The sequence below is a fragment of the Sorex fumeus genome, unplaced genomic scaffold, assembly GCF_029834395.1.
Source record: "Sorex fumeus unplaced genomic scaffold, SorFum_2.1 ptg000122l, whole genome shotgun sequence".
In the NCBI taxonomy this organism is placed as follows: domain Eukaryota; kingdom Metazoa; phylum Chordata; class Mammalia; order Eulipotyphla; family Soricidae; genus Sorex; species Sorex fumeus.
The window spans coordinates 2356461-2377980 of NW_026606179.1; the positions used below are offsets into that span (position 1 = coordinate 2356461).

At 47.3% G+C, this 21520-nt stretch overlaps 1 protein-coding gene across 5 annotated transcripts in view; it reads right to left on the bottom strand.

Annotated features, from left to right (window-relative positions):
• The window catches only part of TOM1L2 (target of myb1 like 2 membrane trafficking protein), a 152381-nt gene that overhangs the window by 77247 nt on the left and 53614 nt on the right, over positions 1 to 21520 (bottom strand). For all 5 annotated transcript variants that reach the window (XM_056136910.1, XM_056136909.1, XM_056136908.1 and 2 more), the window contains exon 2: positions 1573 to 1657. In XM_056136910.1, the coding sequence (XP_055992885.1) occupies positions 1573 to 1657 (85 nt within the window). The remainder of the gene's footprint in view (positions 1 to 1572; positions 1658 to 21520) is intronic.

Here is a 21520-nt window from a genome sequence, read left to right on the forward strand (position 1 = left end):
TTTTCTCCTGCTCACCCAGGCGGCTTGTGTCTCCAACACACTACTTCTCTTCCTGCCATCCTGGAGACACCCGCCCACAGCCTGCTCCTGCAGGGGACATTCCCGTCTACTTCTCCCCCTAAGTCAGCAGTGACAGACACCACCTGGGTGTGCACCTCAGCCCTAGTCTCTCCAGGGAGACCTGCGGAGACCGCTGCCTTCCCTCTCTTCGCAACTTCATTTGCACAGTTTTGTCCCCATCTGACCAGGTTATCTCGTTTGTGACACTGTCAACTCTCCAGAGGGCAGGGTGTCCCTCTGCCCTATGCGTGGCTGTGCTGCCACCACTTGCATGAGGGCTCAGCACAGGCAGTTGTTCTGTAAATACCTATTGACTGAACACCCAGTTGGAAGAGGCAGCTCCCTGGCCTTACAAGGTCAGGAAGGTTGGAGTGATGTGCCAAGGTGCAAATGCAGGGCTGCTGGGCTCAAGCTGGGCTCAAGCTGGGCTCAGTACTCGAGAGACGGTTTAGGGGGACATGGCTACAGGAAAAGATCTTTACAGTTTGGGCAGAGGAACAAACAGAGGCTCCTACAAAAGAAATAAACATAGGGGCGGGGAAACAGGACAGCAGGAAAGGTGCCTGGGTCACACATGGCTGACCCGGGTTCAATCCCTGGCATTCCCTATGGTCCCCTCAGCACCAGGAGTGATTCCTGAGTGCAGAGACAGGAGTAACCCCTGAGAATCGCTGAGTGTGGCCCCAAAACAAAACCAAAACCCAAAGTAAATATACAAAGAAGCTGGAAGGTAGTAGAGGGCACCATGTAAACCGCATGAGCAAACTGGGGCAGTGCAGGGCTGGGAGGGTAGCTTGTGGGCCAAGCCCAACCACACAGACATATTCTTTAGCTTATGTGTATTTCCCCCTCCTAGCCTCCTTCTGTGGGTTTTCTCTGGGCTCCTGGGCTCCAGGCCAGCTGCACAGGGCAAAGATCACTCCAAGTGTGTAAAGGGCTGGAATGGGCTGGCATGAGGGGTAGGAGGAGATTATCTAGCTAGACACGAAGAACCACTGGGGCCAAGAAATTAAGCAACTTCATTTTTTCCCCTTTTTTTGAGTGTGTGTGTGGGGGGTCTACACTCAGCTATGCTCAGAGGTTACCCCTAACTCTGCATTCAGGGAACACTCCTTGGGTTTTTTTGACTTAAAAAAAAATTTTTTTTTTTTGTTTTTTTGGGTCATACTGGGTGATTCTCATGAGTCACTTCGGCTCTGCACTCAGGAATCACTCCTGATGGTGCTTGGAAGACCATATGAGATGCTGGGGATTGAACCTGGGTGAGCCGCATGCAATATAGCCCTCCACCCCTCAGGGAAAACTCCTGGTGGAGTTCAGGGGACCTCAAGTGTGCCAGGGATCTCACTCCGATAGGCCGCATGTAAGACAAGTGCCTTAGCCACTGTATAATCCCTCCCAACCCCGACTCCATCTTCCCTTGGGCTTGAAAGAAGGCTATCAGAAGCAGTTGTCACTGGTACTCAAGCACTGCGAGCAGCACAGGTTGGAAGAGTGGAGAAACACACGTACCCTTCTTCTGTCTCGTTGATGATGTCACAGATCTCCATGTTCAATGTCCAATCCTCACTTTGCAGGGAGCCATCTGTTGCCTTTTCTGTAAATTAAAAGAAAAGAAAACTGATTTACATTTGTCCTGAATAAGAGGGCTCTGGCAGAAGACAGGAAAGGAACAGAACTGCCACAGTCTTCTTCCAAAGAAGAGGAGATGTGCTGAGCCAACAGCAGTCCTGGGGGTACTTCTGCCCAGAAAATAGCCAGTGAGAGACCAGGGCCTGGGGACAGATGCCTTCATTCATAGACTCCAGACTGAGGGACCAGGGATGTGACTCTGGTAAAGCACATACCTGCGTGCATGACACCTAGGTTAAATTCCTGGCACCACACAGACACATACAACTAAGAAAACCTCAGTCTAAAAAGCTCATGATAGGCCTAAGCCATCAAAATCCACACCCCTCTCATGGGTTGGAACAATAGTACAGTGGGTAGGGTTCTTGCCTTGCATGCTGCTGACAAAGATTCAATCCCAGGCATCCAGAACCCCAGGACTAATCCCTGAGGGCAAAGCCAGGAATGAGCTCAGAGCAAAAGCCAGGAATAAGCCCTGAGCACAAGCAGGTGCAGCCCCCAAACTAACCAGACTAACCCCCCCTCCAAAAAAAAAATTCACCCCTGGGAATAGAGTACAGAGGGTATTGTCACTTGTATGAGGCTGACCCGGGTTCTATTTCCAGTATCCCATATGGTCCCCTGAGCCCACTAGGAGTGATACTTGAGTGCAGAACCAGGAGTAAGTCCTGAGCACCACGATGGGTGCCCTACCCCCCGAATATTTGTTTCACCCCTGGTATTAGGAATATAGTATAGAGGGTAAGGCCTTGCATGTGGCTGGCTGTTGTTAAATCCCCTGAGCCATTTATGATCTTCCAAGCATCACCAGGAGAGAGTTCCCTGAATAGAATGCCAGGAGTAAGCTTGAGCACCACCAGGTATGGCCCAAACCCTGCTGCACACCTCTGCCCCCGCCCCATTCACCCCAATCAGGATGAGGTTATGGTTACTGGCTAACTAGTTACAGTTACACCAATTCTGGAACCAAATTACCTAGTTCAAACATAGACTCAAACATAGACTCTACCACTCACTAGCTATGTGATCCTGGACAAATTATTCAACCTCCATGTACTCCAATATCCTCATTTATAAAATAGTGAAGACAGCAGTGCCTACCCCCAGAGTCATTATGACAAATCAACAAGCTAATGAACGTAAAGCTTGGAATATATGCACACAGCACTAGTGAGTATTTGCTATCGTAATTACTACAAATCAACACTGATAGTTGAACATTACATCTTGAATAAAGGTGATGAAACAGATGTGGGAAATAAGACTGACAAAGGGTCATTTATTTATTTTGGAGTATCTGTGCCTCTTCCTCCCACCCCCCAGTAGTTTTCAGAACCCCAGGGCATGTCCAGTTATACTCAATAGGGCTGTGCAGGCCAGTTGGCAGTGCTTGAAGTCCACTAGAGTTTTCCTGATGGTGCTCCAGGGACCATGTGGTTTCAGGGACCACCTGGAATTCAACTTATGACCTTAAACATGCAAGACATGCTCTCCAGTCCCTTGGCTCCTCTCCCCTATTTAGATTCATTTTTCTAAGTCACTTCCAGGCATAGAGTTCAGAGTTCCAAGTATAGTACTATTTCATCCACAAAACAACTTCCTGATCATTAAGTGGGAAAGGGCAGCTTTTTTTCAACAACTAGTAGTAGGTAAAAAGGACATCCACATGCAAAAATATGAAATTAGGCCCTTATCTTATGCTTCAATACAAATCAACTCTAAATAGATAAGAGAAGCTAACCTAAAAACTCTTATAAGTAAACAGGGGGAAATCTATATGTCATTGGATCTGGCAGTAATTTCATGGATACGATACCAAAAGCATATGCAAGAACAGAAAAATAGGTAAATTGATTTTGTTTGTGATGCTGGAATCAAACCCAGAGTCTCTCACTTATGTGGTATAGAGTCTTCCACTACCCAACATTTGTGGCCCCATGAAAAAGACTACCAGAAAATTAAAAATTGTGCATCAAAAGACACAGGGGCCAGAGTGATAGTACAGTGGGTAGGGCATTTGCCTTGCACATGGTCATCCTGGGTTCGATCTCTGGAATCCTATATGGTCCCTCAAGCACTGCCAAAAGTAATTCATGAGTGTAGAGCTGGAGTAATCTCTGAGCATTGCTGGGTTTGGGTTTGTCCCCAAAACAAAGAGTAAAAATCCACAATTAACAAAACAAAAAGGCAATCTACACCAGGAAAGAAAATATCTGCAATATACAGAATATATAAAGAACTCTGAAAACTCAAAAACAGAAAACAAACAACCATTGGGGCCAGAGCGATAGTACAGCGGTAGGGTGTTTGTCTTGCATGCGGCCAACCTGGGTTCAATCCCTGGCATCCCATATGGTCCCCCGAGCACCACCAGGAGTAATTCCTGAGTGCAGAGCCAGGAGTAACCCCTGAGCATCGCTGGGTATCACCCAAAAAGGAAAAAAAAGAAAGAAAACAACCCTACCCAATTAAAAATGGGCAAGAGACATAAACAGGATCTTATCCAAAGAAGATGTAGAGTGGTTAACAGCACATGAACTAAAGTATAGTATTACTATTAGGGAAAAGTACATCAAAATCACGATGAGATATTATCTTATACCTATGAGGATGGCTACTCTTAAATACAGAAAATACCATATGTTGGCCAGGATATAGAAAAACTAGAACCTTTGTGCACTGTTGGTGGAAATATAAAATGATACAGCTGCTATAAAAAAATAGTACAGTGGCTTCTCAAAAATTAAAAATAGAATACCATATGATCCAGCAATTCTACTTCCGGGTATATATTCAACAGCATGAAATCAGCATCTCAAATAGATACCTTTTTCTTTTTTTGTTTTGTGGGCCACACCTGACAGTGCTCAGGGCTCACTCCTGGCTTTGAGTGTATGTGGTACTGGAAATCAAACCAGGGTGTAAAGCAAGTGCTTTATCTCCGGTACTATCTCCCTGGGCCCCTCAAAGAGATACTTTTATACCCATGCTCATGACAATATTAGTCACAATAGCTAAAAGATTGAAGGAAGCCAAGTGTTCACTGACGTGCACAGGTAGAAAGATAATTATATATATATACACACATATATATGTACACACATATGAATATTATTCACTCTTGCATAAGAAATTCTGATGCCACTACAACAAATCTACAACATGAGTGAATCTTGAGTATATTATGCACAGCAGAGTAAGTTAGATACAAAAAATATATAAGCTAGATACAAATGTTGAACAATTCAATTTACATGAGTTATCTAGAATAATCAAATTCATAGGGACTATGATAATTTGTGGGGCTGGAGCGATAGCACAGCAGTAGGGCGTTTGCCTTGCATGCAGCCAACATGGCCGACTCGAGTTCGATTCCTCCGCCCCTCTTGGAGAGCCCGGCAAGCTACCGAGAGTATCTCGCCCACACGGTAGAGCCTGGCAAGCCACCCATGATGTATTCGATATGCCAAACACAGTAACAACAAAATCTCCAATGGAGACATTACTGGGCCCACTCGAGCAAATCGATGAACAACGGGAGGGCCTTTACCTTTACCTTTACCTTTATGATAATTTGTCTAGGGCTAGTGGGAAGAATGGGGGTGGTAGTGAATGGGTATTGTTTCACGGATAGAACAAGACAGAAAAGTTTTCAAGATTGTACAACAGAAAGCATGCAATTAACTCCAAAATGGCTAATATGGCCTATTTTAATAAGTTAATTTTTTAAAAAAAGATTCCCTAATGTGGATATTATTCCCTCCCACATTTCTAAAGAAGGAACTGAGATTCAGAAAGGTGGGCTACTTGCCAGGATCACACAGCTCAGTGCTATTGACATTCATGTCTGTCTCTAAAGCCTAGACATTTGCATGCTTGTGCCTAACAAAGGTGGAGTCTGGATCTGAAATAGATCATTTAGATGAATTTTTAAAATTGAATTTTATTTTTATAAAGTTGCTCACAATATTTGATTATGTTTAATAGTCAAACACCAATCCCACCACCATTACACCTTCCCATCACCATATTTTGGATGTTTCCATCCCAAACCCCAAACCCTGTCCCCAAAGCAGAACCGAAGTAATTTATTTTGTATTGCTTGTTATGAATAATTTGCTAAAAATAGTCCAAAAAAGGTTTCTTAGAGGAAAGTGTGTGAATATTATTATATTTTACCCAGGAGCCATTCTAATCTCTTCTATAAGAGAGTAGTAACATGTAGTTAAAGGTTGAGACTTGTGTGCATATATATATATATATATACATATATATACATATATACATATATATGTATCAATATATTTCCTCCTAAGATTCGTTGCCTTCTACTTTAAACTCCATCAAATGTGGTGTGCTACTCTTGGTATATCAATGGTGTAAAGCATGAGATGTCCAGGAATACATTCACTCACTTGTGAGGCTCATCTGAGTGTGTGGAGAGCGCTCCTTAGTGTGGCAGAGGTTGAGTTCTGGAGGGTTTTGGCTGTAAGGGTTAACTCCTTTGGGGTGAGGAGGGGACCTCACCTGACCCACTATGGATTGTTCCGGATGAAACAGCCTGGCATGGGGCTTGGAGGCATGTCTATAGCAAATCGTTCTGTGCTCTCTTCTGAGAGGTTTATAGTTGAGTCTCTGGGCACATCGCTTCAATTCCACTGTTCGTCCTGCATTAACATATGCCTCAGAGCCTAGGCCCTACAAAAACAGGATGAGAATGCTATCGGGTCTCCCAAAGAGGAATCAAAAGAGCTATGCTTGGAGTATCACGCTTCACTCAAATGAGAGAAAGAATCCAGAGTTCTGACCTCCGTCAACGATCAAGAATCAGGAACACTGTCTCGTTTGCAAAGGCATTGAAAATCAGATGGGCTGGACACGTAATAAGATTTGAAGACGACCGCTGTACTAGAGCCATTACCGACTGGATTCCACGGGATGTCAAAAGATCACGTGGCCGCCCACCTACGAGATGGTCACACTTCTTCGTCAAAGACCCTGAACGATTGGTATTCCTCTTTGTGTTCCTAGAACGAGCAGACACCATTGGGCTACACTAGCACGCGACAGGGAAGAATGGAGATGTTACTGGCGCTCGCTTGAGCAAATCGATGAATAACAGGATGTCAAGTGATCAAGTGATCAAGTGACCTCTGGATTGTGGCGGTTGATAAGATTAGATGGTGCCAGGGGCAGCTTGTGAGTGTGACTACCAAACTGCTGAAAATAGGGGGATTTGTTGGGAGCACCCATTCCCGATTTCCTTGAGCCTGGAGTTTTCAGTAATAAGTCCTGTATACCTGGGTTTTCCTGCAGATTCACTCATGGGTCTAAACATGTCTGAAGGCTTGTTTAGATGGATTTTTAACGTGCCCCACTATTTTAACAGAAGTTTCATATGACCCACCCTTCCATGGATCCTCTAGCAATGAAATAGCTGACCTCTGGAGGTGTCCTTGTTTTTCTTGATGCAGCTATGAAGAAGTGACATTGCTCTTTATGTAACATACTAGAACTCACACCTCCAAACAAAGGCTCTACTTTACAAGCAATGACAACATACTCCAAAAATATAGCTATTGCTCAAAACAGTTGTGCAACAGTACAACAGTATTCAGTTTGCATTTAAAAGTCTCACTGTTTCAATTGCTTTTTTGTTTGTTTATTTCATTTATGTTTGGACTTCATCTCTTGGTGCTCAGGGCTTGATCCTGGCTCTACTCTCAGTATTCAATCCTGGTGGTACTCAGAGGACCAGATGGGATACCAGGGATTGCTTTGTACATGCCCAATGTGCTGCGCTATTACTCTGGCCCTCATGTTTTGATTTTTTATCAAAAAGGCAGTATCAGGCCAGAGTGTTAGTACAGCGAGTAGGGCATTTGCCTTGCATGAAGTCTACTGGGTTTGATGCCTGATACCCTTTATGGCTCCCCCACACCCAACCAGGGTGAGCCCCACCACTAGTGTACCCTGAGCACAGAGCCTGGAGTAACCCTTGAGCACTTCCAGGTGTGGCCTAAAAACAAAAAGCAAAAATCTCAAATAGGCAATATCCCTAGTCTTAGTTTTTGCACCCAAAGACTAAAAAAACAAAACAAGGGGCCTGAGAGCTAGTATAGAAGGTAAGGTGCTTGTTTTGCACAGGGCTAACCCAGGTTCAATCCCCAGCACCCCTGAGCCCAGCCAGGAGTGATCCCTGAGTACAGAGCCAGGAGTAAGCCCTGGGCATTGCCAGGTGTGGCCCCCAAACAAAACAAAACAAAAGAAACCAAACACAATTCTAAGATTCTTGAAAACTCTTTTCACTTGGTGGGGATTGGTGTTTGGACCACGTGTGGTGGCCTCAGGGGCTTCTCCTTGGCTCAGTGCTCAGGCAGCCATTTGTGGCGCCAGATTCAAACCAGGGTTGGCTGCATGCAAAGCAAGCACTTCACCCCTATACTTTTCTGTCTCTCCAGCCCATAAACTCTCATTTTAAATTCTCCTTTGGAGCAAATCAGACTCTTCCAAGGACTTCAAACTGCTTGCATTCCTTGTTCTTCCCTAGTATTCCCCATTTCTTCTAGGCTGCTACAATCAGACTGATGGAAAGTATGGATACTTTGTAGTGCCAAAGACTGTTGACCTGACAAAGCAAACCTACACACTGATGGTGAGAATACGCTTAGGTAAGGGGCGGCCGTTTGTGCAGTAGGCTGAGCAGAGCACGCTGGGAAGGCTCTAAGATCCCGGGACTTGCACCAAAGTCCTCAGAGGGTGCCAATCTGGCAGGCACAGAGGCAGCATTCAATGTCTGCCTACGGGGGAAAAAGAAGTGTGTGTGTGCAGAAGGGCTAAAAAGCTGAGTCGCAGACTGTTCAGAACAGACAGGCCCCAAGATGCCGGCTTCACTGCTTGCTGCAGGCATGTGGGAGAGTGGGAGAGGCATGCAGGAAGACGGTAAGTAACACCACTGGGCTACAGGGAGATGCCAGCCACCGGTGGGGGAGGGCGAGCTCCGGAGAAGGGTAGAAGGAGAGGTAGACACATGTGAAGAATGAACCAAAGCAGCCGTCGACGAAGACGAGAGAAAAGCAGAACGAGGGCTGAAGACACACAGAAAGCCCGAGCAGGCAGTGTGATGTACCATGCACACAGTGCCGTGTTCCCAGCAAGGTTCCTGAGGGGGTCAGCATGGATGAAATGATTCATGCTCCTGCCACACTCCCCTGGAGTCCAGGCCCGAAGAGGGGAACCCCCACCCGTGGTCAGGCACAGCACGGGAGTGTCATAGTGCAAAGCTAGCAGCCTCCTGAGAAGGCTGAGCCTAGTCAAGCCCTTAGTCTGAGGAGGACCTGGGCGTTGTGACCCTCTGGGCCAGCAAGTGGAGGGAACAGCTGGCCAAGGGTCACTGGGTGCTGCTCATCTGTCCCTGTCAAGCACAAGTTGCGGCATGGACTCTCATGGGAAGGACAGACCATGACTGCACTTTGGTAGGGCCACAAGGGCCAGTCTTGGGAGGCTTAATAGAGGAAATATTAAATCAATGAAACCTCATTTCCAAGTTCGGTTTAGCAGCAGAATCCATTAACCTTATATTCACCCTCTCCCTTCTTCTAATAATACCGGCAAGGGGTTCAAAGGCACGATAACTTATCCTCAGGGTCAGCGTTTTCTATTCAATTACTGGGATTCTGAGTTTTCAAGCTAAAAAGATATAGACTCGTTTTGATTATAGAGAAGCAACCCAGAGAATGCTTCTTTCTTTTCCACTTTGCTGGAAATGCCACACAAACACAGCCAGAGGTATCTGGTGCTGCTGAAACAGACGAAGGAAGTAAGCTGACAAAGGAGCTCAAATCAGTTCTTATTTTTCTCTCCTCATAAAAGAATTCCCAGCAAACAGGAACAAAGTTGTATCTGATTGCCCCTGAAACTGCAGCCTCTCAACATGGGCTCCCTCATTCTGTTTGTCCCCAAGCCAGAGGAAGCAAAGTTCAATCTCATTTCTTTTGTCACATAAATCCTCAAAAACCTATAATACATCCTGGTACAACAGTAGAAAACACAATGCTCCAGGGAGTAATGGGGCAAGCTATGCCTAACAGCCCACCCACAATGGATAAGGATTAGAACAGCAATCACCCTGGTTACATAGGGTTGACCTCTTAGAGGTAGTATGCCGAATGGCCAGAGGTTGGACAGGGCAGGGCAGGAAAGGGCTGGGCAGGGCTGGGCTGGGGCTGGGCCAAAAGGGGTAGACCAGAGCAGGGAAGAGGACTGGGTAGGTCAGGGCGGGCAAAACAGAGCAGGACTGGGTGGGGCAAGGCTGGGCTGGGCAGGACTGAGTGGGGACATGGCCAGGATGGACAGAGCAGGGCAGGACTGGGTGGGGCAGGGCTGGGCAAAACAGGGCAGGACTGGGTGGGGCAGGACTGAGTGGGGCAGGGCCAGGATGGGCAGAACAGGGCAGGACTGGGTGGGGCAGGGCTGGGCAGGGCAGGACTGGGCAGGGCTGGGCAGGGCAGGACTGGGTGGGGCAGGGCCAGGATGAATAAAACAGAGGAGGGATGGGGAGGGTTAGACAGAGTCAGGGCGGGCACAGCTCCCATTAAACCTCAGTGCAGGACAGCACGTCATTCTGATGCGGTTGCCATGGCATCTTCTCCATTCAGGAAAGGCTGCCTCTTGCCCTGAGGCCAGCCGGGATGCCCAGAAGCATCATCCCTGAAGCTTTCACCCTGACTCCCAGACACAACGTTCTCAGGAGCACATCACAGGGCACAGACACGGGTTTCTACCCCCATCCCTTCCCCTCCTTTCCCCTCCTGAGCATCTGAAGCCTGGCAGCCCTGCTGGGAGGGGCAGCATAATCCAGTGGCTGGGTTTCTTGGCTGCTGCTTTCTACACTTTGATGTTAAATATAGTGACTTCAGAAGCAGCCATGCCAGAAGGCAAAAGAAGGCTGCTTTTAGCATTTCGCATTCAGCAACATTCTTGGGTGAGAATGGAAGAAAACAGCCAAATTATCTACCTCCTCAACAATCAAGAGGGTGGGTAGGAGCCCAGAGGTGCTGGTACAAAGGAACAGCATCTCTGGCTGTGTCATGCCAGGTGTGGGGGAAGAAGAAAAGAGGGTTTGGACGGGCAGGAAGCTCATCTGATTACAGGAGCTCGTCTGATAAGGTGAACTCTTGGGTTGCTTACTACATGTGAGTAAGGCAGGTTGGTATCTACCAGTCAGATGAAAAGAAAAATCAATCCCAACATTAGACACAGACTCCTTCCTGCCCACTGCCTGGACTCTAACATGCTTGGTGAATGCTAATTGCACTGGCTCCCTTCCCACTAGGGAGACGAGAGAATAATCGCAAGTACTCACCCCTGCGTTATAGGATGTCCTTTTCTATGACAGCTGCCCCACTCTTCCCTACCCCGCTCAAAAGGAAGACATCAGAGCCAGAAGGCGGCACACACAAAGTGCCATCTGACTAGCCTGCAGATGAACATAAGGCAGTGCTCTCTGTCACTTTAAGGCAAAATAAAGCTCCCTGATCACCATGCCATTTACTGGAGACTGGCAGAGCCTGAGATGTGCCATGCACAGTCGTTGGAGCTGAGGAGTGGAGACGTTAAGACTCAGTCTTACGGGCAGGAGCTAAGTGAATAGGGCGTTTGCCTTGCAAGCGGCCAACCCGGATTCAATCCCTGACACTCCGTATGGTTCCTTGTGTACTGCCAGGACTAAGCCCTGAGCACTACCAGGTGTGCCTCTCCCCAGCCCCCCAAACCCAAAGCAAACAAAAAGACTCAGTCTTATGAGGCCAATATCATGAAGAGGCAGATAGGCAGTGAGTCATTTTACAATCCAGAATGAGTTGTAACAATAACCAGTTTCTAGGTGGCTTACTTGCTTCTGGGGTCTAAGGAGCTGGAGAAGAAATGAATGACCCCCACAATCACCCCCACCCCCACCAGCAGCACCACAAGAGACAACAATATGACTCTTTAAGCAGAGCACACATAATAAGACAACCCGGAAAGAAACACCCAGAGACGGTGTGAAGTCCCAGAGAAATGAAGATGCCTCTGTCCTGCACTCCCAGCCAGAGAGGGTGGTAGGAGACAGCACAATGTAAACAGTAGGTCCCTTTCGGGAGGCGGCAGGTTAGAATTGCCAGGAAAGTTGAATCCAACATTCCTGCCTGGGTCTCACATCTTTCTTCAGCAAGATGACTCAGAGGGTTGGAGTGCTTCCTCTGCACGCAGAAGCCCCGGGTTTAATCCCTTGCACCCAGGAACACACAGAGCTCCCGGAGCACTGTTGGGTGTAGTATCTTCCCCATTCCCAAGTATTTCTTTACAATTTCTGAGGCCGAGCCCTGGTACTGATGTGCTTTAACCTCAGGGGAAGGAAGGCCAACACAGCCTTCCAGTTGAACAAATGTACTTCAGAGCCACCAACAGACACTGAGGCCTAGCGGATGACACACAGACTTAGTTCCTGCCCTCTTGGAGATCACAGTCAAAAGGGGGACAGGCTGCAAGTGACCTTGCTTCCAATCCAGGCCCTGCTACGGATGATCCTGAGCTTTTGGACTATTTATGTTTCTCTGGGCCTTATGTTTTCTATCAAAAGAAGTTAGCATGCACAAATGAGATCCACACGCCCCATCTCCTCTGCTCCACTCGAACAGACCCTGGCCTTTATATGCTTCTCCTTTCTTGTGTGGTAAAATATACAACACAAAATTTATCATTTTAGCCCCTTTCCAGCATATCATTCAGTGGCATTAAATACATTCACATTGTTGTACAACCAACACTATCTCCAGAATTTTCTTCTTTTCAAACTTTAAGTAACATCATATTAATTAATTAATTATTTGAAAATAGGCATTCTTGGGCTTAGGTACACTTTTACAAACCCAACCTTGGACTAAGACAAACAAAGCACAGAAGAAGTTTCATTTGAGCCCTCCTTCCATAGAAAAGTAGGCTATATTCTAGATGTTTGAGTAGGGACCATACCAGGATCTGGAGAAAGTCAAGGGGCCTACATTTCTGCTTCCAGCCCTGAGGAAGTAACTGCTATGTCTCTGGTCTGGAATGCCTTCAGCCCTTCCTTTGCTTGGCCAATCCGGTGTCCTCACCAGGTCCAATGTTGGTACCATCTCCAAGTAATGCCTTTCTGACAGGTTCCAGCACTCAAAAAGGTATAGTTCATGGAAGGACTAACCTTCCAATTCCATTCCAATGCTATACTAAGAGGTTCTCCCAATTTGGCTTAATGACCATGAGCACATTCTTGGTTTCTAAGTTTGAAACTACATGTAGATGTGATGTGACATCTTTAAGCTCTCGGAGGGATTGATCTTATACTGATGAGAGGAAATCCTTTAGAAGTCAAAGGAAGCTCTCGGCTAAGGCACTGGGAAATCTGGTGAGATGAGGGCTGCACTGACAACTCTCCAGTCCTACCAAGAGAAACAGGTAGCACACTAGCCGCTATGAAAAGCGGATCGGGACTCAGAATTTGATAAGTACTAATTCTGCTGATTGCTGTATGATCCCAGGGTAGTAGCTTGACTTCCCAAAGCCTTTATATCGTCTGTAACACAGACATTAGGAATAGAAGAGGTTAAGGTACTTGCCTTGTGGGCACTGGAGTGACAGCAATCCCAGGTGTGCCCCCTGAGCACAGAGCCAGGCGGGTCTCAAAGAAGAGTCAGAGGTGGCTCCTGGGCACTGTCAGATGTACCCAACCTCTCCCACCCCCAATAATAACAGCACATTCCTCATACGGTTGCTGTGAGAGTCAGTCACAAATACAGAAAGCCCTGACAGAGCCTCTACCACAGAAACATTCCTCCCTGGACCACGGCCATTGCTATTCCTACAGCTGGAAAAGGGCTCTCTGCCAGCCCTCCCCGCAGCTCTGTCCTGACATTCCCGTGTCACCACTGCCACCTACAGGTCAACAGCCCAGCAAATTAAATGCTTGCATCTCTCCAGTCTTTCTGGTATTGGGGTTTGTGAGCCAGAATAGTTCCAGGACAAGAAGCCTGAAAAGCTTGCTCCCGACCTTCCAGAAGACACTCTGGAAAGCTTGGCCTATCTGAAAGGTAAAGGAATTGCCACCATGAGGTTTCTTTAGGAATCCAAATATGAAAACTTCTAGAGGTCTTAAGATCATCTAATGACAGCTGGCAAAAATATCATTGGATGATAGGATAATAAAAATATGACATTTCATGGAGCTCTGGAAATGGGGTGTGTGGGGAGAGGAGCCGGTGCCGTGTCGCTGACCTCAAAACTATCACCTCCAGCCAGGGAGAAACAGGACTCACTCCTTTAACCCGTGTAATTAACAAACGGCTCTGCAGAAGGGAGATTTAACTCCAGTATTCACCAAGCACAGCACTCTGCTTGGGGCAGGTTTTTTTGTACCTGTCATCTTCTATAACCTCTCCTGCCTCTCTCCAGGTTGGTCACCCCCACCCCACCAGGGGAAGAAAAAGTGCAGAGACGGTGACTAGCTGAACAATACACAACTGACTGCTAACAACTCTTGGTAGCCCTGGACTTGGACCCCAACCCACCATCCCCACAAAGGACAGTGAGGGCAAAGAAGACCCTTGCCTCAAGTGTAGACAGGTTCATGGGGAGAACATTTGTTTTGCACATGGCTGGCCTGGTCCAACCTTGACAGGAGTGATTCCCAAGTGCAGAGCTGGGAGTAACCCCTGAGCACTGCCGAGTGTGACCCAAAATCAAATAAAAAAGCGGACAGGTATGGAGTTCCCTATTCACTTTCGAATTTTGCTGTGAAGGCTAAAACTGTGGGTAGAGGTGTCAGTGGGTGCAGCTGGAAGGGCTGAGTTAAAGCAGCTTTTCCAGGGCCAGAGCGATAGCCCAGCGGGTAGGGCATTTGCCTTGCACACAGCCAACCTGGGTTGGATTCCCAGCATCCCATATGGTCCCCCAAGCACTGACAGGAGTAATTCCTGAGTGCATGAGACACGAGTAAACCCTGTGCATAGATTGCCAGGTGTGACCCAAAAAGAAAAAAAAAGTGTTCTCCTTTTTAAACTAATAAACATTTATTTACCAAAGTTACAAAGATTGTGCAGAGGGTCCTCATGTACCTTTCTGTACCTTTCTTTCAGTACCCTCTAATGCTGGCCTCTTACATAACCACTGTTTGTTTGTCAAAATGAAAAAGTTAACATTAGTACCACACTATTTACTAACATTCCAGACTTCATTCAGATTTCTCATTTTCTTGCTAATGTCTTCTTCTTCGCCCAGTCTGAATTCAATCCTAAACATCACATTGCATTTACTGTCCCCTTCTTTTTAATCTCTCATTTTCTTTAAAGACAGACAGACAGACTCACCAAATCTCTTACTTATTCTCATGTCTGGTGAGCTCAGTTCCAAGGGGCAGCAGCTCTGTGGAGCCACAATTCCACACCCTGGCCTAATTAGGACGCCACCTCCTCCCACTCCCAAACAAAGGAGCCCTTCAGGCCAGCTAAACAACAGAGAAAATAGAAGCTTGTTAGCCACACAGGCCCGAGGCTGCTGATCCAAGTTCTTTTTTAACTGGAATTCCCTGGAGGGGGATCCGCGGATTTAAAATGCATTCGGGGTGTGTTCTCTGTGTGTTCTCTAGGAGCAGAGCCGCTGGTTTGATCTATTCCCCTCTTAGGACTTAATGGAGTATTTTACATGTGGAGTAAATGAGCTAGAGAGGAGTGGAGGAGACACTGACTTAGGTCTGTGATGGCAGTGAACAACCAGGGGAGAGACCTGCAGGAGGAGGCCAGGCGGGGGGACGGGCCTGTGGGCTGTCCCAGCCCAGCCAGCTGCTCACTAACAGCCAGGCAGGTGGGTGGCTGCCGGGCACGATAAAAGGTCCCCTGAGAGGCAGCCAGTGCTCAGGTTAGAGCTTCCGCGTTGAAGCAACGTGGACGTGCTGCCAATTTCTCCTTCGCCAGACTGCCTCCTGAGGGCTGTTCACCTTGCCCACCGTGCTCTCTGAGAAGAGTGATGAGGTGAGCCTGCGAATTTCTCTGTGCGCTGCCTGCCTGGGTACCGGCCCTTGTTCTAGCTGCTCCTGACGTACTCAGAGGAGACCTGAATGGCAGTGCTCGGGAGGGGGGAGACGCACAGTCACGCAAAGGCTCCCCGGTTCAATTTGAGAACGTGAACTGAAGAGGCTGTGCCCTGCCAGGCACGGGTGCTAGGACCCGGCAGAGAGATAAGCAAGATGGAGTCCCTGGAGGCCAACAGGCAGGAGACCATGACACAAGCAGCCAGTGTGGCATGGGATGAGTGTTACAATGGGGGGTGGGGGCAGCGGAGAGCAAGCCCCACACACCAGGGAACAATACAGGAGCAGTTAACATGCGAAGAAAGGAGGGAGAAGGGTCAGGAATGCTAAGGAAAGGGCCAGCACAATGGAAGGGCAAGAATTTGGAGGAGGAAGAGGGAAGCCGAGTAGCAGCAGGAGGGGGCTGAGCAGAGAGGTGAAGCCCCCCCTCGCCCAGTTGCAGGGAAGCAGCGAGGGGAGGCCAGCTGAGGACAGGCCCGTCACTGTCAGTGAGGAGTCTGGGCTTCCCAGAGCATTAAGAATACACGGAGGATCCTGGGGACAGCGTGGGCCTGGCCTGCAGAGACTGGAGGCAGGAAGCAGGGCCGGGTTACCATAACTGCTCAGTGGACAGCGAAGACCAGCCTCCCACTTGGTCAGGATGTGACTCTGAATTTGATGCTAAGGAGTCAGAGTAAACTGGAATTTGAGGGTCAGTCCAGGGTCATTTGACATTAGACACATTTCCTAGACTCTCCAAACTTCAGTTTGGCCATCAGGAAAATTGGCAGAACAGTAGTAGCTGATCATAAAGGGTCTCATGACTACACATGAGCTAGTGACAAAGAAGCCAAAACAAGAGCCTGGCTCATGATGTGCAAATGTGAAGGGATATTGTTTTGTTTTGTTTGGGGGCCACATCTGGGAATGCTCAGGGGTTATTCTTGGGTCTGCACTCAGAAATTTCTCCTGGCAATGTTGAGGGACCATCTGGGATGCCAAGGATTGGTCCTGGGTCCGCCACATGCAAGGCAAACGCCTTACCTGCTGTTCTATGATTCAGGTCCCCAAAGTAATAACTTTTTAAAAAATTATTGAATCACAGCGGGTAGGGCGTTCGCCTTACAAGCGGCCAACATGGCCGACCCGAGTTCGATTCCTCCGCCCCTCTCGGAGAGCCCGGCAAGCTACCGAGAGTATTCGATATGCCAGACACAGTAACAACAAAGTCTCCAATGGAGACGTTACTGGGCCCGCTCGAGCAAATCGACGATCAACGGGAGGGCCTTTACCTTTATTGAATCACAGTGAGATACACAGTTACGAAGCTGTTCATGATTGTGTTTTAGTCATACAGTGTTCAAACACTCTGCCTTTTATTGGTGTACATTTTCCACCACCAAAGTCCCTCTATGGCAGGCAACGAAGTGATAATTCTTAACATTGTGCATAGTGCGGGGACAGCAGAAGGGAAGGTGACTTTTTCGGGTTTAAGGCAGTCAGCAGCAGAGCATGAGTCAGCCGTCTTAAGTCCCTCTGAGTGTGGGACCTGGCGCGGCTACATTCTCTTGGCCAAGCACCAATTATCCTGCGTGACCTGCCAGGGCCCACAGGCGTCACCATGAGTGAGACTGCAAAGAAAGGTCTCCTGTTGGCCTCAAAGAGCAATGACAAATTCCAAGTCAGGAGAAGTCTCCCCAAAGTTTCCCAGGACTCATTCCCGCCGTGCAGGGAACAGCCAGAGAGCTCTGATAAACTGCTGCAAAGAGCTGGCCTCACCGCTGGGCCAAGAGAAATGCTTCGTGCCACCAGCACAGTGTCACAGCACTCATGGGCATCTCTGAGGTGCAGTGAAAAGCAACCCCTCACAGGAAGGCTCAAACTGAGTTGGGCCTCCTACCCTATGGCTTCATCTTCAAAGGAATAGCAGCTTATCACAAAGACACCCATGTTGAAATACTGATAAAATAGGTTGGGGGCTGGCAGGACAGGGCAGTGGGTAAGGTACTTGCTTTGCATGTGGCTGACCAGGTTTGATCCCAAGCACCATATCACGTCCCCTAAACCCATCAGGTGAACCTTGAGCACAGTCAGGGGTAGCTCAAAAACCAAAACATAAAATAAATAAAACAAAGTAGCACTGTAGCACTGTCCTCCCATTGCTCATCCATTTGCTTGAGCGAGCAACAGTAACATGTCCATTGTGAGTCTTGATGTTACTGTTTTTGGCATATCAAATAAGCCTTGGGGAGCTTGTCAGGCTCTGCTGTTGCGGGCAGGATACTCTCGGTAGCTGGCAGGGCTCTCCGAGAGGGACAGAGGAATCAAACCTGGGTTGGCTGCGTGCAAGGCAAATACTCTACCTGCTACTTAAGTTAAATTCTTTTTTTTTTCTTCTGCTTTTTGGGTCACATCCAGTGATGCACAGGGATTATTCTTGGCTCTGCACTCAGGAATTACCCCTGGTGGTGCTCAGGGGACCATATGGGATGCTGGGAATCGAACCTGGGTCGGCTGTGTACCTGGCAAATGCCCTACCCACTGTGCTATTGTTCCAGCTCCTGAAGTAATTCTTATACTTTAAAGAAAAATAATACTTCTTCTGGGAAGGTTACAGTGAAACCAAAATATCACACCATTATTTTTGTTTTGTTTGGGGGCTACACCCAGCAATGCTCAGGGGTTACTACTGGCTCTGCACTCAGGGATCATTCCTAATGGGCTCAGGGGACCATACAGGATACTGGAGATAGAACTTGGGTAGGCCGCATGTAAGGCAAGCACCCTACCCACTTACTATCTCTCTGGACCCAAAACATCACTTTACTGATGATATCTACTTAAGAATCCACTGAAAAACCAATTTGGACAATATATCTCAAGGGACATGCCATGAAAAGTTTTTTATCCTTTAACCAACTAACCTCATTAGGACTTTGGAACTAAAGAAATATTTTAAAGAAAAACGTTACACACAGCCCAACAATTCCACTTATTCCAATCTAAGAGATACAGATATGTATGTTCACCCAAAATTTGCATATGAATGCTCATAGCACCATTATTCATTCTTGCTAATAAAAAACCCTGAAACAACCCAGACATCCAACAACTGATTAACAGAGCAAGAAAATGTGGCATATCCATACAATGGAATATTATTTGGCAAGAAAAAGAAAACAAAATTCTGACTTGGGCTATAACACAGATGAACTCTAAACACATGTCAAGCAAAAGAACTCAGGCACAAAAAGGGAAAATACTGAGTCCACTCCTACCGGGTGTTTGCAGTGGTCTTCAACCACTGGGCTGTGCACTGGCACTGGCCCCCAGGTTGAAAGGGTGAAGGTGCCTGATCCAGAGAGGGCAGTTCAGAGAGACAGAAAGCAGAAGGTAGTAGACCCAGGCTGTGGGATGGGCAGTTATTGCTGAATGTGGATGGAGTTTCTGTTTGGGAAGATGAAATAGTTCTGGGGCTCAGAAGATGGCTCAGAGGGCTAACACATCTACTTTTTATGTGGGAGCCCCGGCAATCAATCCCCAGCACCACATGGTCCCCTGAGCACTGTCAGTTGTGGTCCCAAAGCCCCAAAATCACCATCTCCCAGCTCTCCCCCACTCTCTGTAACAATTCTAGAGGAGGATGGTTGCACATATCACATGTACTTAATTAATCCCAAAGGACTGTAAATACCAAAGTGGCTAAAATGGTAACTTCATTTTTTGGCTTTGGGCCACACACAGTAGTGCTCAGGGCTTACTCCTGACTTTATGCTCAGAAATCACTAGTGGTGAGGCTCAGGGCACCCAATAAGGTGACAGGGATTGAACCCAGGTGGGCCACATGCAAGGCAAGTACCCTACCTGCTGTGCTATCGCTCCAGCTCCTAAAATGGTAACTTTAAAGTTACATATATTTTATGACAATTTTTTAAATGGGAGAAAAGGACTCTAGGTTGTTATGATCCATTTACATAGTGTCCAGAATAGGCAAATCGATAGAGACAGAAAGTAGATTAGCGGTTGTCGAGGGTTGAGGGAAATGGAAAGTGACTGCTAATGGGAATGAGATGAGGAAAATGTCGTAAAGTGATTGTGGTGATGGTTGTACGATGACTCTGTGAATATAATAAAAATCACTGAATTGTACACATTAAATGAGTGAATTGCATGGTATGTAATTTTTATCTCAATAAAGCTGTTGATTGGAGGGGGGAAGTTTGCCAGGATCAAACTCAGGAACTCACACATGTAGGTGTGTGCTCAACCCCTGAGCTACTTCTTTACGCCCACCCCCATTCCAGCAAAGGTGTAGAAAAATGGGGCGGTAGCTTGGAAGACAGCCAGTGCCTTTGAAGCACTTTCCTAGTAAGCGCAGTCCTGAGTTCAAATCCTGATAGCACCTGCACCAGCAGAGGAGATCCTGACAGCTCTGCTGTTAGGGATCGGCCAGAAACTGGCTCAGTGGTCTAGTAAGTGCCCAGAAAAAGTGTGAGATTGTGAGCTGAGGGCTGCCATGTGTGCTGAGACATTCTGACATCCACACCTGGGATCCCCAGCAAGGGAAAGGAAAAAAAAACCTTTTTTCCATACCACTGTTATATTTAAAAAGAGGAAGGTAGGGGTGATAGTACAGTGGGTAGGGCACTTGCTTTGCATGCAGCCAACCCAGGTTTGATCCCTTGCAGGAGTGATGCTTGCACTGAGGCAGAAGCACTGAGCACAACCCAGTTTGGCCCCAACCCCGCCCCCCAACCCCCAAACAAACAGAAACCCAACAATAAAGAGTATATTATACTGCCATAGACTAAGAAATGAAACAAAAATCTCACAATTTTAAAACTAAACTCCAACTATTCAATTATCTAATTATTCCAACAACTAGACATGAGGGCTGTACCACAAAGTGGCACAGCACTTGATTCGCATGTATTTGATCCAGGAAACATTAAATCCCTCCATTTCATCCCCAGCACTAGCAGCAAACAATAGTAATATCTGAATTTGGGGGCATAAGAATGTCCTAGATGCAAATTAACATTTTTATTGACTGTCAAGATTATTTCCCAATTCCTAAGGAGACGGTTCAAGTGGTCCAGACTGTGGTTCCTAATGCGTCATGGCTTCCCAAGCACTGCCCAACGAGCTCTGTGACCCACAGCACCCCTGGACCCAACAGCACTGAACTGCTGAAGCTGAGCTGAACTATCAGGCCCAGACAGCATCCATGCTGCAGGCTGGAGACCACTAGAAACAGCCCCGTGAGGACACTGCAGAAACTACCCCTCTCCCCAAATACTACCTTTCTTAAGGGTAAAACAACATTATCTCTCAAACGGATTTTTAGTGTTACTGTTATAGTGCCACACACCTGTTGGTGCAAGAGTCACTAGGCCTTTATCTCTTTATCTCTTTACTGGGGAGATGGGGGGGAGAGGGAGGAGGGGAAGCTGTAGCACCAGCAATCAAACCCATGGCCTTGCATGTGTATGGCATGTGCCACTTGAGCCCTCAAAGGCATTTTGGGGACATCCCCAGTCCCTCAAAGGCATTTTCTCCCTACTAATTTGCTTCTGCCCTGACAGTGTTACCTGTGACTTATCTCTTTTGCCTCCCATATGTCACCCAGCTAGTCAGGGAGTCAGTCCAACTGGCCCATGGGGAGATTGCAGACATGACATATGCATGTGACCCGCATTCCAAAGCCAAACACAACAGGGATTTGAGTCATCTGGGAAATTGCTTCTA